This window comes from Taudactylus pleione, unplaced genomic scaffold (genome assembly GCF_031769625.1).
Source record: "Taudactylus pleione unplaced genomic scaffold, aTauple2 ptg000573l, whole genome shotgun sequence".
In the NCBI taxonomy this organism is placed as follows: Eukaryota; Metazoa; Chordata; class Amphibia; order Anura; family Myobatrachidae; genus Taudactylus; species Taudactylus pleione.
Genome location: NW_028284975.1, coordinates 2,511,449 through 2,525,226, shown reverse-complemented (window position 1 = coordinate 2,525,226; position 13,778 = coordinate 2,511,449). Strand labels below are relative to the sequence as shown.

Sequence of the window (13,778 nt, the reverse complement as noted above, 5' to 3'; positions counted from 1 at the left end):
ATAATATAAAACAAGCTGCATGACCCTATTTTGAAAAGTCTGAGGCATCTGGGCCTTATGAGCAGGGCCCTCTAACCTCTTGTATTTCTCTCTACGTTAGTTTCATCTACTTCTTACTCACCACTAGGGCACCTAACACTTGGCTGCTTATGCTCTATTGCTTATCTGGGTGTTACGGTCACTAATGTAGCAATATATATTATCCATGTACTGGTCCTGTATTGTATTGTTCTGTAAGTCACTTGTCTACAACTTGTTTATGTGCTTTGTAAGGCGCTGCGGAACTTTTGTGGCACAGAGTGTGTGTGTGTCACTGTGTGGGAGAGACAGAGAGTGAGAGTTAGTGTGTGTGAGAGGTACAGAGTGTGTATCAGTGACTGTGAGTGGCACAGAGTATACATATATCATTAGACTAAAGTGGGTACTGGTTATTATTATTAGACTAAAAAGGACACAAATTATTATTAGACTAAAGGGCACTGTTTATATTTATTAAACTAAGGGGAGATTTATCAAAGCTTAGAGAGAGATAAAAAGGGAGATAGAGTGGAGAGAGATAAAGTACCAACCAATCGGCTTTTAACTGACATTTTTTAAACAGCTTGTAAAATGACAGCTAGAAGCTGACTGGTTGGTACTTTATCTCTCTTCACTAAGTCTCTCTCCAAGCTTTGATAAATCCCCCCCCCCCCCCTGATAATGGATCAGATTAATATTATTATTCTGCAAATGCTGCCACTGATTATTATTATTATTATTAGACTAAAGGGCACACAGATAAAATTTACTAAATTGGGCACAGTGGGCCTGATTCAACACGGATTGCAACTGCGATCGCAGCTACATAATCGCATGCAATGAATCTGCGAAACAATGACAGCAGCTCTGACCTCTCTGAGACTTTGCAAGTCTCATCGCACGCAGTGAGCACTCAGGCTGCGTAGGCAATCGCAGTGGCTAATTTATGCATGCCCATGCAACGGCATTCAAACGGACATGCACACCTGCATTTCTGCAGCCACTCTCCCATCACCACCCCCAAATGCTCATGTCACTCACTCTGCAGTGAATTCCACAGTGCATCCGTAATTGCAGTGCGATCGCTGTGCACACGCAGTTCGGTGCAAACACAGTCCACAACAATTGGCCAATCTGTGTACGCTGTTGCAATTGCAATCCATGCTGAATCAGGCCCCGTGTCTGAGAATCTGATATGCCGTGTCCTTTGTGAGATAGCCATGCCCCTCTTATGAGCAGGGCCCTCTAACCTCTTGTATTTCTCTCTACGTTAGTTTCATCTACTTCTTACTCACCACTAGGGCACCTAACACTTGGCTGCTTATGCTCTATTGCTTATCTGGGTGTTACGGTCACTAATGTAGCAATATATATTATCCATGTACTGGTCCTGTATTGTATTGTTCTGTAAGTCACTTGTCTACAACTTGTTTATGTGCTTTGTAAGGCGCTGCGGAACTTTTGTGGCGCCATATAAATAAATGATAATAATAATAATCTTGGGAATGTCAACAATACTATTTAAAAAGTAGCAACATACCAAGTAAAACCATAGATTAATGTAATAATGGTGACGTAAGAGCATGCCTAATAAATGTAAAGCCTTCAAGGCAATAAACACAAGATTATGACCCGAATTTATTTAACTGCAGAAAATGGCTTATCATGTAAATTTATACTTATCGGGCAATCCTATTGGCCGCAGTTTTTGTATCTACGAATTTTCCATAGCCAAAAGCGGCAAAAAGTTTTCTCCACCACCAAAGAAGGTGATAAGGTGCAAAACCCCTATTTTATGGTAAAAATGTCAGGACGGTGCAGAACCCCTTAGACACCCCCTTAGGGAAAAAAAGGTTTTAATTACCATAGTTTGGGCAATAATGACATGTCATTTTTGGGGTAAATTTTTTTTATGGAAAATGGGTTTAAAGTACCGGTCAGGTATTTTGGGGGGCTGTATGTAGGTGTATTTTTTTTTTTTAAAGTGCCCTATAATGACACAAAAATATACTTGCACCCATTTTAATGTACCTCTAATTTAACTGCAGCATTTATTTTGCCCCCCCCAAAATAGTTTTTTTTTATAATTTTTCCACTATTATATCAAAATGCATATAACAGCTATTTGACACAACTTAAGAACCCCAAATTATTTTATTAGGGCCACTAATACACTTCTATATATCGTTTTCCTATCTCAGTTTGCCATTTTTGGGGTACAGACAGATTTCCCCATTTTCTGCTGTACTTTTTGCCGGTTACACCACGGACAGTTTTTGGGAGAATGCCGCATCACCAATTTTGGTATTAATTTTGGTGCGAAAAACGGGAGCGCTCATAGGTAAAAGAAGCTAAATTAGTGCACAAAAATTCCCGGAATGTGCAAAAACTTAACATACTGTACATTAAGTTTTCGCATTATCGCAGCTAATTGAATTCGGCCCTCTGTGTATAAAAATCAGTATCATTGAACGACTTGCATTTGGTGCTTCACTAAAAAGCTTATTATAATAATTTAATTTCTTGCAGGTATTTTGATTTCACATATCAGCACTACCAATGCTACATCAACTAGTAATGCATCTGCAAATACAGGTAAAAGTAAGTATTTTCTATTGACTTAAAGCATTACATGATCCTATATAATGTAGCAATGCAGCCTTCATTGTTTTATTGCTTAAAAAACAGTAATCTTTCTGGCAGTGGAAAGCAATCTCATGTAGAATAAACAGCACATTTTGTAAGATTTTACTTGGAATGCCATGGGTTTACTGTGGTTGTCCTCTTTACTTTGAAACCACAAGGAATTTAGGTCATGTCGGTAACACGAGGTAATACGTATCAGAAACCTGACGCTGCCCTTCAGCTGAACCCAAAGGTAGATACCCTAGAGAAATTGCTATGAAGTGGCTACACTTTTTATTATGACACTATTAAACACAGGCCAGCAAGTAAAACAACAGAAAGTAAGCCAAATAAGACTCGGTGGTAATCTTTTGTGTGTAACATAGAGTGAAAACCATCCCACATAACATTACAGTATTATCTACCATAATTATTATTTGTTTGTCCTTTATGTATATAGTGCTGACATATTATGCTGTGCTTTACAGATAATTTTTTAATCAGCATAATAGTCGTTCCTCTAGTGGAGCTTACAGTCTAAATTCTCTATACTAACACAGGTTGATTTCATCATTTAAAACAGAGGAATTAGGAAGCACAGATAGCATGTGCAAAAATCAATATATATTATCTAAACCACAGAAAAATTGCAGGTACAATAATAATTCAGCGCTGAAAAATCAAATATAGCATAATATGAATTGGTATTAAAAAAAATAATCGATACAATATACACCACAAATAGATATCTGTGTATAAGTTGGTCATTAATGCAAAAAATAAAAAAAACAGCCTTAATACTGTATGTTGACTAAGACCAGGGTTGGAATGGCTTGGTGGAGGGATGGATATATTCCCGGTGGGCCCCTGCTTTGGAGCGCCACCCACTATCATCGAGCATGGGGAAGGCTGGTACCAGGGCGGCAACAGAAATCTTGGGGCCCGGTACACACATTGTTTTTAGCCCACCCCCAATCCCTGGGTGAAGCAGAAGGTGACAGGGAAGAGGGTAACAGGTAGAGGAAAAGGGTGAGAAACAGAGCATAATAGGGAGAAACAGAGGGTGATAGGGAGAAGCAGTGGGTGACAGGGTAAGGGTGAGAGGTAGTGGGTGATGGGTAGGGGTTAAATGAGGGCTCAGTAGGACGGTGTACAGGGGTTAATTGGGTTGGAAGAGTTTACTGGGACATGAAAGGAAAGGAGAGAGAAAGAGAGATCTGACTTTACCTTAAATTCTCTGGCTGACACAACAGGGTACTCTGCACCTCAGCTGTTAGCACAGTAAGCCGAGTGGTGCAGCTGGGTGCGGGGAATGAGCGGCAGCTGCTGTATGTGTGCTGTGTGTCGGGTGCTGCTCGCAGATAATGCCGCCAGTTCCCTGGCCTCATGCTATTGCAGTTTGAGCCCCAGCAGAAGGTGTAACCCCTCACATGACAGCACTTCCTACATGAACAGCACTCTCTGTGCCACTACTTTCCACCAGGTCTGCATACCCTTTGTGCTGGGGCCGGTCACTACATTGCAGTTTCAGAGAGGAGAAAGGAGGAGATGGGAGGGGAGGTTACGGCCCTTGGCAGTGTACAGTAGTTAGTCAGTTTGACTCATTACAGTACTGCTGTCAATACCACTGCGGGCACCCTCATTACCACGGGCCCTGGTGCAATGCACCGGCTGCTCCTCCGGACATTACGCCACTGAGCTGGTGATGGACCATGCAGTGACAAGGCCCATACATGCCTGTAGCAGAGCAGGGAGCTGTTACAGCTGGGTTTGTCTCTGGGCCCCTCTGGGGCACCTATAATCTTGGGGTCCAGTACGGCTGTGCCCCCAGTCCCCCCCTTCGCCGGGCCTGACTGGTCCCTATGGGACTGCCTTGGTCCAGACAAAATGTTTCCATGTACATACAACTGCTGTGCTGCCCAGTGCCCGGTAGTGTTGAGGAGTTTCTTGATTAGTGCAGGAACTCCTCAGCAGTATCTGCTGTTCTCCAATTGGCACTCAGTTACTCAGTTAGCCAAACGGAGCACAGACACACCCCACAAATACAATGACTGTCAGAATAGGAGGAAACAGGAGGCTGCTGGGTGCTGGAAAGGAAGCTGCACACAGAACACAGGTGTGTGTCTGTGTGTTGGTGTGAGTGTGTGTGAGGCACATTGCCTGTGTGTGTGAGAGGTATTGTGTGTGAGAGAAATGCACAATGTGTCTGTGTGTGAGAAATAGAGAGCGAGAGAGAGAGGCACAGTGTGTGTATGTGTGTGTGTGAGAGGCACAGAGTATACGTCAGTAGGTGCATGAGGCACAGAGTGCACATCAGTTTTGAGAGGCACAGGGTATACGTCATTGTGTAAGGGAGGCAGAGAGTGCAAGTCATTGTGTATGAGAGGCATAGAGTATGTGTAAGAGGCACAGAGTGTGTTTGTCAGTGTGTGAGAGAGACAGAGCGTGCAAGTCAGTGTGTATGAGAGGCACAGAGTGTGTGTGTCAGTGTGTGACAGACAGAGAGTGCGAGTCAGTGTGGTGTGTATGAGAGGCACAGAGTGTTTGTATCAGTGTGTAAGAGAGACAGAGAGTGCGAGTCAGTGTGTATGAGAGGCACAGAGTGTGTGTGTGTCACTGTGTGGGAGAGACAGAGAGTGAGAGTTAGTGTGTGTGAGAGGTACAGAGTGTGTATCAGTGACTGTGAGTGGCACAGAGTATACATATATCATTAGACTAAAGTGGGTACTGGTTATTATTATTAGACTAAAAAGGACACAAATTATTATTAGACTAAAGGGCACTGTTTATATTTATTAAACTAAGGGGAGATTTATCAAAGCTTAGAGAGAGATAAAAAGGGAGATAGAGTGGAGAGAGATAAAGTACCAACCAATCGGCTTTTAACTGACATTTTTTAAACAGCTTGTAAAATGACAGCTAGAAGCTGACTGGTTGGTACTTTATCTCTCTTCACTAAGTCTCTCTCCAAGCTTTGATAAATCCCCCCCCCCCCTGATAATGGATCAGATTAATATTATTATTCTGCAAATGCTGCCACTGATTATTATTATTATTATTATTACACTAAAGGGCACACAGATAAAATGTACTAAATTGGGCACAGTGGGCCTGATTCAACACGGATTGCAACTGCGATCGCAGCTACATAATCGCATGCAATGAATCTGCGAAACAATTACAGCAGCTCTGACCTCTCTGAGACTTTGCAAGTCTCATCGCACGCAGTGAGCACTCAGGCTGCGTAGGCAATCGCAGTGGCTAATTTATGCATGCCCATGCAACGGCATTCAAACGGACATGCACACCTGCATTTCTGCAGCCACTCTCCCATCACCACCCCCAAATGCTCATGTCACTCACTCTGCAATGAATTCCACAGTGCATCCGTAATTGCAGTGCGATCGCTGTGCACACGCAGTTCGGTGCAAACACAGTCCACAACAATTGGCCAATCTGTGTACGCTGTTGCAATTGCAATCCATGCTGAATCAGGCCCCGTGTCTGAGAATCTGATATGCCGTGTCCTTTGTGAGATAGCCATGCCCCTCCCAGTAATGACCACCCTTACCCAATGGTTGGTCACACCCTTTCAGCAGGCCACTGCACCTATATTTCCATGGCGGGCCCTTAAAGACTCAGTCAGACACTGAATAGGACTCTCTGAAAACACAACCATAAAAGATCTACCTGATAAGGAAATAAATAATTGCCACCTATTGGTTGAAAGTAAGTCAGTCTCTCTGTAATAACTCTACAGTATTAGTTGTTTCCACAATTGTACCCATAATATGACTTCATGTCACATATACTCTAGGGTGGCATGTATCAAGCACCGTATTTTGTATGAAATCCATCCCCCCACTTACCGTATGCATAGCAGTGTTTATTAACGCTGCATGAATGTAGAATAGCGCTTCAAATAGCAAAGGACAGCTCTTTCGATAAGACCAGTCCTTTGCAGTGTGGCGACTTCTGATGGTGTTGCCTATCAGATGCAAGCTCTGGAAAGCGTGACAGAGAGAGAGATAAACAGGAAACAGGGTGGAAACAGTTAAGATAGTAAACCAGCTGTATGGTTTTCTTGATATATGCATAATATTTAATTTTATTATTATAGTTGTCTTTGACAATATTACACCAGAGCTAATGGCGTATCTATAATGGGTGCAGGGTGCAAAAATCATAGGAAAAATGGTGGTGGCCATTTTCCTGGTGACTTGTGACAGTAGAGATGTCCCCGGGAATAAGGTGTGGTAGCCATTTTCCCGGAGACCCGTGCATAAGCAGTAGATTCTGGCACGAAGCCAGAATTTACTGAGAGGAGAGGGCATGCGCTGAGTCTGTATACGGGCCCTCTCCTCTCTTAAAATGCCCCTGACCAGAGCATTGGTGCCCCCCTCATTTTTCAAATAGGGTCATAAGGCATGCTCCCAAAAAAGGGTGCTTGGCTTCATGGGGAAGTGGCATGATAAACTGATTTGTCCCGTACGATGATGAAGGGGTACCAATTCCTTCATACCACTGTTATCCAGGTGTTGATGCCAAATACAGTGTGAATCCAATGTGATGATACACAATAATTATGAAGTATAACAAACCAGCTCTAGATGTATGAGAGCACTGGTGAAGCTGCACCAGCAGGATTTGTCCATTAGAACAGTTGTGCACAAGCCTGGAGCTGGTAGTTTAGATCACTGGCTCAATGTATAGAAAGAGAGTTGCTTGTAGTGTATATACTGCAAATATCAGTGGAGGGTTTGTGTCTCGGGTATGATCAGAGGTCTAGTTAGATACCATGGTGCCCGGAGCAAGGGTATGTTGCGGCGCCTCACTCCACTGTACTGAATTTAAAGAGCTCTGGCCCATAACTATCCTATTCAATCTGCTCTTTCCAAAATAGTAACGTTAAAGAAAATACCAAGGATCGAAAGTTGTGTGTGTTAATATATATTAGGGGTGTGCACCGGCCACTTTTCGTGTTTTGTGTTTTGGTTTTGGATCTGGATCTTTCTTCGTGTTTTGGATCTGGATTGGTTTTGCCAAAACCACCCTTCCGTGTTTTGGGTTCTGGGTTTTGTGTTTTGGATCTGTATTTTTTTTTAAAAAAAAGCATAAAAACAGCTAAAATCACAGCATTTGTGGGTTTTTCTGCTCCTATGCTATTATTAACCTCAATAACCTTAATTTCCACTCATTTCCAGTCTATTCTGAACACCTCACACCTCACAATAGTGTTTTTATGTCCAAAAGGTTGCACCGAGGTAGCTGGATGACTATGCTAAGCGACACGAGTGGGCGGCACAAACACGTGGTCTATCTAGGAGTGACACTGCAGTGGCAGACAGGATGGCAGTTTGAAAAACTAGGCCACAAATAGTACATAATGCAAAGAAAAAAAAGAGGTGCAAGATGGAATTGTCCTTGGGCCCTCCCACCCACTTTTATGTTGTATAAACAGGACATGAACACTTTAACAAACCAATCATTTCAGCGCCAGGGTCTGTCACACGACTGTGGCTGAAATGATTGGTTTGTTTGGGCCCCCACAAAACAAGCTGGTAATTAATCTGTCCCTGCACAAACTGGCTCTACGGAGGCAAGATGTCGTCCTCATCCTCCTCATCCACCGATTCCTCACCCTCTTCAGTGTTGTGTACATCCTCATCCTCACAGAGTATTAATTCGTCCCTGCTGGAATCCACAACCACAGGTCTCTCTGTATGTTCTGGAGGCTGGTCTCCCTGGAAGAGTTGATAATTCATTTTTATGAACATCATCTTCTCCACATTTTGTGGAGGCAACCTCCTATGTCTTTCGCTGACAAGGTTCCCGGCTGCACTAAACACTCTTTCGGAGTACACACTGGAGGGGGGGCAACTCAGGTAAAATAGAGCCAGTTTGTACAGGGGCCTCCATATTTGCCTCTTTTTCCTGCCAGTACAGGTACAGACTGTCTGACATGCCTACTTGGATGCTGTCACCGATGTAATCCTTTAACAGACAGACGCATGCTTGTCGCTGCTGCTTTGAGGATGCAGGTGTGACTACAGCCCACACAATTCACAAAGACAGAAAAAAAAGAAGAATTTTTTATTTTTTGTGGAGCGCACTTTGAGGGTTACACCACCCTTTAACAGACAGATGCATGCTTGTCGCTGCTGCTTTGAGGATGCAGGTGCGGCTACAGCCCACACAATTCACAAACACAGAAAAAATTTGTATTTTATTTTTTGGAGGACTTTGGGGGTTACACTACCCTTTAACAGACTTATGGGACACAGGCGCATGCTTGGCGCTGCTCCTTTGTTGATGCACGTGCAGCTACAGTGCACACAATTCACAAAGACAGAAAAAAAAGAAATTTTAATTTTTTGTGGAGAGCACTTTGAGGGTTACACCACCCTTTAACAGACAGATGCATGCTTGTCGCTGCTGCTTTGAGGATGCAGGTGCGGCTACTGCGCATACATTTTACACACAAACACAGAAAAAAAGAAGATTATTTTATTTTGTTGGAGCGCACTTTGGGGGTAACACCACCCTTTAAGAGAGACAGATGCACGCTTGTTGCTGCTACTTTGAGGACAGTCTCATATGCAGTGACAGTAGACTTGTCAGAAATTGCTGGCACGTCCTTCAGTCCGGACCAGATGTCCAAACCGTCCCTTGACTTATGACACAGGCGCACGCCTGGCGCTGCTACTGTGTTGATGCACGTGCGGCTACATCGCACACAAGTCACAAACACAGAAAAAAATGTGTTTTTGTTTTTTTGGAGCACTATGGGGGTTACACCACCCTTTAACAGACTTATGGGTCACAGGCGCACGCTTGGCGCTGCTCCTTTGTTGATGCACATGCAGCTACAGTGCATACAATTCACAAAGACAGAAAAAAAAGATTTTTTTATTTTTTGTGGAGAGCACTTTGAGGGTTACACCACCCTTTAACAGACAGACGCACGCTTGTCGCTGCTGCTTTGAGGATGCAGGTGCGGCTACTGCACATACATTTCACACACAAACACAGAAAAATAGAAGATTATTTTATTTTGTTGGAGCGCACTTTGGGGGTAACACCACCCTTTAACAGACAGACACAAGCTTGTCGCTGCTGCTTTTAGGACAGTATCATATGCAGTGACAGTAGACTTGTCAGAAATTGTTGGCACGTCCTTCAATCCGAACCAGATGTCCAAACCGGCCCTTGACTTATGACACAGGCGCACGCTTGGCGCTGCTACTGTGTTGATGCACGTGCGGCTACATCGCACACAAGTCACAAACACAGAAAAAAAATTGTTTTTTATTTTTTGGAGCACTTTGGGATTTACACCACCCTTTAACAGACTTATGGGACACAGGCGCACGCTTGGCACTGCTCCTTTGTTGATTCTCGTGCAGCTACAGTGCACACAATTCACAAAGACTGAAAAAAAAGAACTTTTTATTTTTTGTGGAGAGCACTTTGAGGGTTACACCACCCTTTAACAGACAGACACACGCTTGTCGCTGCTGCTTTGAGGATGCAGGTGCGGCTACTGCGCATACATTTCACACACAAACACAGAAAAAAAGAAGATTATTTTATTTTGGTTGGAGCGCACTTTGGGGGTTACACCACCTTTTAACAGACAGACGCATGCTTGGCGCTGCTGCTTTGAGGATGCAGGTGCGGCTACTGTGCATACATTTCACACACAAACACAGAAAAAAAGAAGATTATTTTATTTTGGTTGGAGCGCACTTTGGGGGCTACACCACCCTTTAACAGACAGACGCATGCTTGGCTCTGCTGCTTTGAGGATGCAGGTGCGGCTACTGCGCATACATTTCACACACAAACACAGAAAAAAAGAAGATTATTTTATTTTGTTTGAGCGCACTTTGGGGGTAACACCACCCTTTAAGAGAGACAGATGCACGCTTGTTGCTGCTACTTTGAGGACAGTCTCATATGCAGTGACAGTAGACTTGTCAGAAATTGCTGGCACGTCCTTCAGTCCGGACCAGATGTCCAAACCGTCCCTTGACTTATGACACAGGCGCACGCCTGGCGCTGCTACTGTGTTGATGCACGTGCGGCTACATCGCACACAAGTCACAAACACAGAAAAAAATGTGTTTTTGTTTTTTTGGAGCACTATGGGGGTTACACCACCCTTTAACAGACTTATGGGTCACAGGCGCACGCTTGGCGCTGCTTCTTTGTTGATGCACATGCAGCTACAGTGCACACAATTCACAAAGACAGAAAAAAAATAATTTTTTATTTTTTGTGGAGAGCACTTTGAGGGTTACACCACCCTTTAACAGACAGACGCACGCTTGTCGCTGCTGCTTTGAGGATGCAGGTGCGGCTACTGCACATACATTTCACACACAAACACAGAAAAATAGAAGATTATTTTATTTTGTTGGAGCGCACTTTGGGGGTAACACCACCCTTTAACAGACAGACACAAGCTTGTCGCTGCTGCTTTTAGGACAGTATCATATGCAGTGACAGTAGACTTGTCAGAAATTGTTGGCACGTCCTTCAATCCGGACCAGATGTCCAAACCGGCCCTTGACTTATGACACAGGCGCACGCTTGGCGCTGCTACTGTGTTGATGCACGTGCTGCTACATCGCACACAAGTCACAAACACAGAAAAAAAATTGTTTTTTATTTTTTGGAGCACTTTGGGATTTACACCACCCTTTAACAGACTTATGGGACACAGGCGCACGCTTGGCACTGCTCCTTTGTTGATTCTCGTGCAGCTACAGTGCACACAATTCACAAAGACTGAAAAAAAAGAACTTTTTATTTTTTGTGGAGAGCACTTTGAGGGTTACACCACCCTTTAACAGACAGACAATCGTTTGTCGCTGCTGCTTTGAGGATGCAGGTGCGGCTACTGCGCATACATTTCACACACAAACACAGAAAAAAAGAAGATTATTTTATTTTGGTTGGAGCGCACTTTGGGGGTTACACCACCTTTTAACAGACAGACGCATGCTTGGCACTGCTGCTTTGAGGATGCAGGTGCGGCTACTGCGCATACATTTCACACACAAACACAGAAAAAAAGAAGATTATTTTATTTTGGTTGGAGTGCACTTTGGGGGCTACACCACCCTTTAACAGACAGACGCATGCTTGGCGCTGCTGCTTTGAGGATGCAGGTGCGGCTACTGCGCATACATTTCACACACAAACACAGAAAAAAAGATTATTTTATTTTGGTTGGAGCGCACTTTGGGGGTTACACCACCCTTTAACAGACAGACGCATGCTTGTCGCTGCTGCTTTGAGGATGCAGGTGGAATCTAGACAGGATTTGGAACCGGGGACACACTACCTCCATCAATTGTCTAAATCCCACTGCACTAATGGCGGATACCGGACGCACGTCTAACACCAACATAGCAGTCAAGGCCTCAGTTATACGTTTTGCTTCAGGATGACTGCTGTTGTACTTCATCCTTCATCACGTCTAACACCAACATAGCAGTCAAGGCCTCAGTTATACGTTTTGCTTCAGGATAACTGCTGTCGTACTTCATCCTCCTCGCTAAGGACTGTTGGAGGGTCAATTGTTTAGTAAAAGTAGTGGTGTTCCTACTTCCTCTCTGGGATGATGAACAACTCCCAGCAGCAGCAACAGCACTAGGAGGAAGTGGTTCTTGATCTTTCCCTATTTTATTTTTATCGGAGAAAGTTTGGTCCTCCATATGTTATATTGATATATACGTGTGGCTAAGGCACACACCAACACAGAAAATAATTTTTTATTTTTGTTGGAGACTAGTGCACTTTGTGGATTACACCACCCTTTAAGAAATGAGCCAACCGGCTCTTTACTTATGGGACACAGGCGCACGCTTGGCGCTGCTCCTTTGTTGATGCACGTGCAGCCACAGTGCACACAATTCACAAACACAGAAAATATTTTTTTATTGTGTTTGGAGTGCCCTTTGGGGGTTACACCACCCTTTAACGGTCAAGCCAGCCAGCCCTTTACCTATGACACAGGCACACGCTTGGCACTACTTTGTTGATGCACGTGCGGCTACTGCGCACACAATTCACAAACACAAAAAATATATTTTTTTATTTTTTTTGGAGTGCACTTTGGGGCTTACAGCACCATTTAACGGTCAAGCCAGCTGGCCCTTTACCTATGGGACACAGGCGCACGCTTGGCGCTGCTCCTTTGTTGATGCACGTGCAGCCACAGTGCACACAATTCACAAACACAGAAAATATATTTTTATTTTGTTTGGAGTGCCCTTTGGGGACTACAGCACCCTTTAATGGGCAAGCCAGCTGGCCCTTTACTTATGGGACACAGGCGCTCGCTTGGCTCTGCTCCTTTGTTGATGCACATGCAGACACAGTGCACACAATTCACATACACAGAAAATATTTTTTTATTTGGTTTGGAGTGCACTTTGGGGGTTACAGCACCCTGTAACGGTCAAACTAGCCGGACCTTTACTTATGACACAGGCGCACGCTTTGATGCACGTGCTGCTACTGCGCACACAATTCACAAACACAGAAAAAATATTTATTTTTTGCACTTGGGGGGAGCACTCCTGATGGACAGAGCACCCCCTGGACAACACTACCGCACCCCTTTAGGACTGGGACACTGCACAGGACTTTGGAGTGGACACAGCCCCTATGGACAACTGACTGCACAACACAGTCCAGCCAGCCCCTATGGACTTTGGAGGAGTGGACACAGCCCCTATGGACAACAGCAGCACAGCACAACACAGCCAGTCCCTATGGACTTTGGAGGAGTGGACACAGCCTCTATTGACAACAGCAGCACAGCACAACACTGCCAGCCCCTATGGACTTTGGAGGAGTGGACACAGCCCCTATGGACAACAGCAGCACAGCGCAGCATAGCACAACACTACACTGCACTACACTACACTACACTACACAGCCCAGCCAGCCTTAACTCCCACCCTCCCTCTTCACTGTCCACAGCCGAGTGAGAAAATGGCGCCGACACGGGTACCTTATATAGAATCCAAAACCCACGGGACCCGGAAGGCGGGATGTTGACGTTTTGCCTCAATTTCAGATCCGAGTCAGGCAGTAAAAGTCGATTTTAGGATCCAAAA

General features: G+C 44.3%; 1 protein-coding gene across 4 annotated transcripts in view; it reads left to right on the top strand.

Annotated features, from left to right (window-relative positions):
* Positions 1-13,778, top strand: part of EMCN (endomucin) — a 202,284-nt gene that overhangs the window by 72,885 nt on the left and 115,621 nt on the right. For 2 of the 4 annotated variants that reach the window (XM_088453250.1, XM_088453248.1), the window contains exon 4: positions 2,548-2,613. In XM_088453250.1, coding sequence (XP_088309376.1) covers positions 2,548-2,613 — 66 coding nt within the window. Of the gene's footprint in view, positions 1-2,547; positions 2,620-13,778 lie in introns of all 4 variants that reach the window. The other 2 variants (XM_088453249.1, XM_088453247.1) reach the window with 1 other exon arrangement.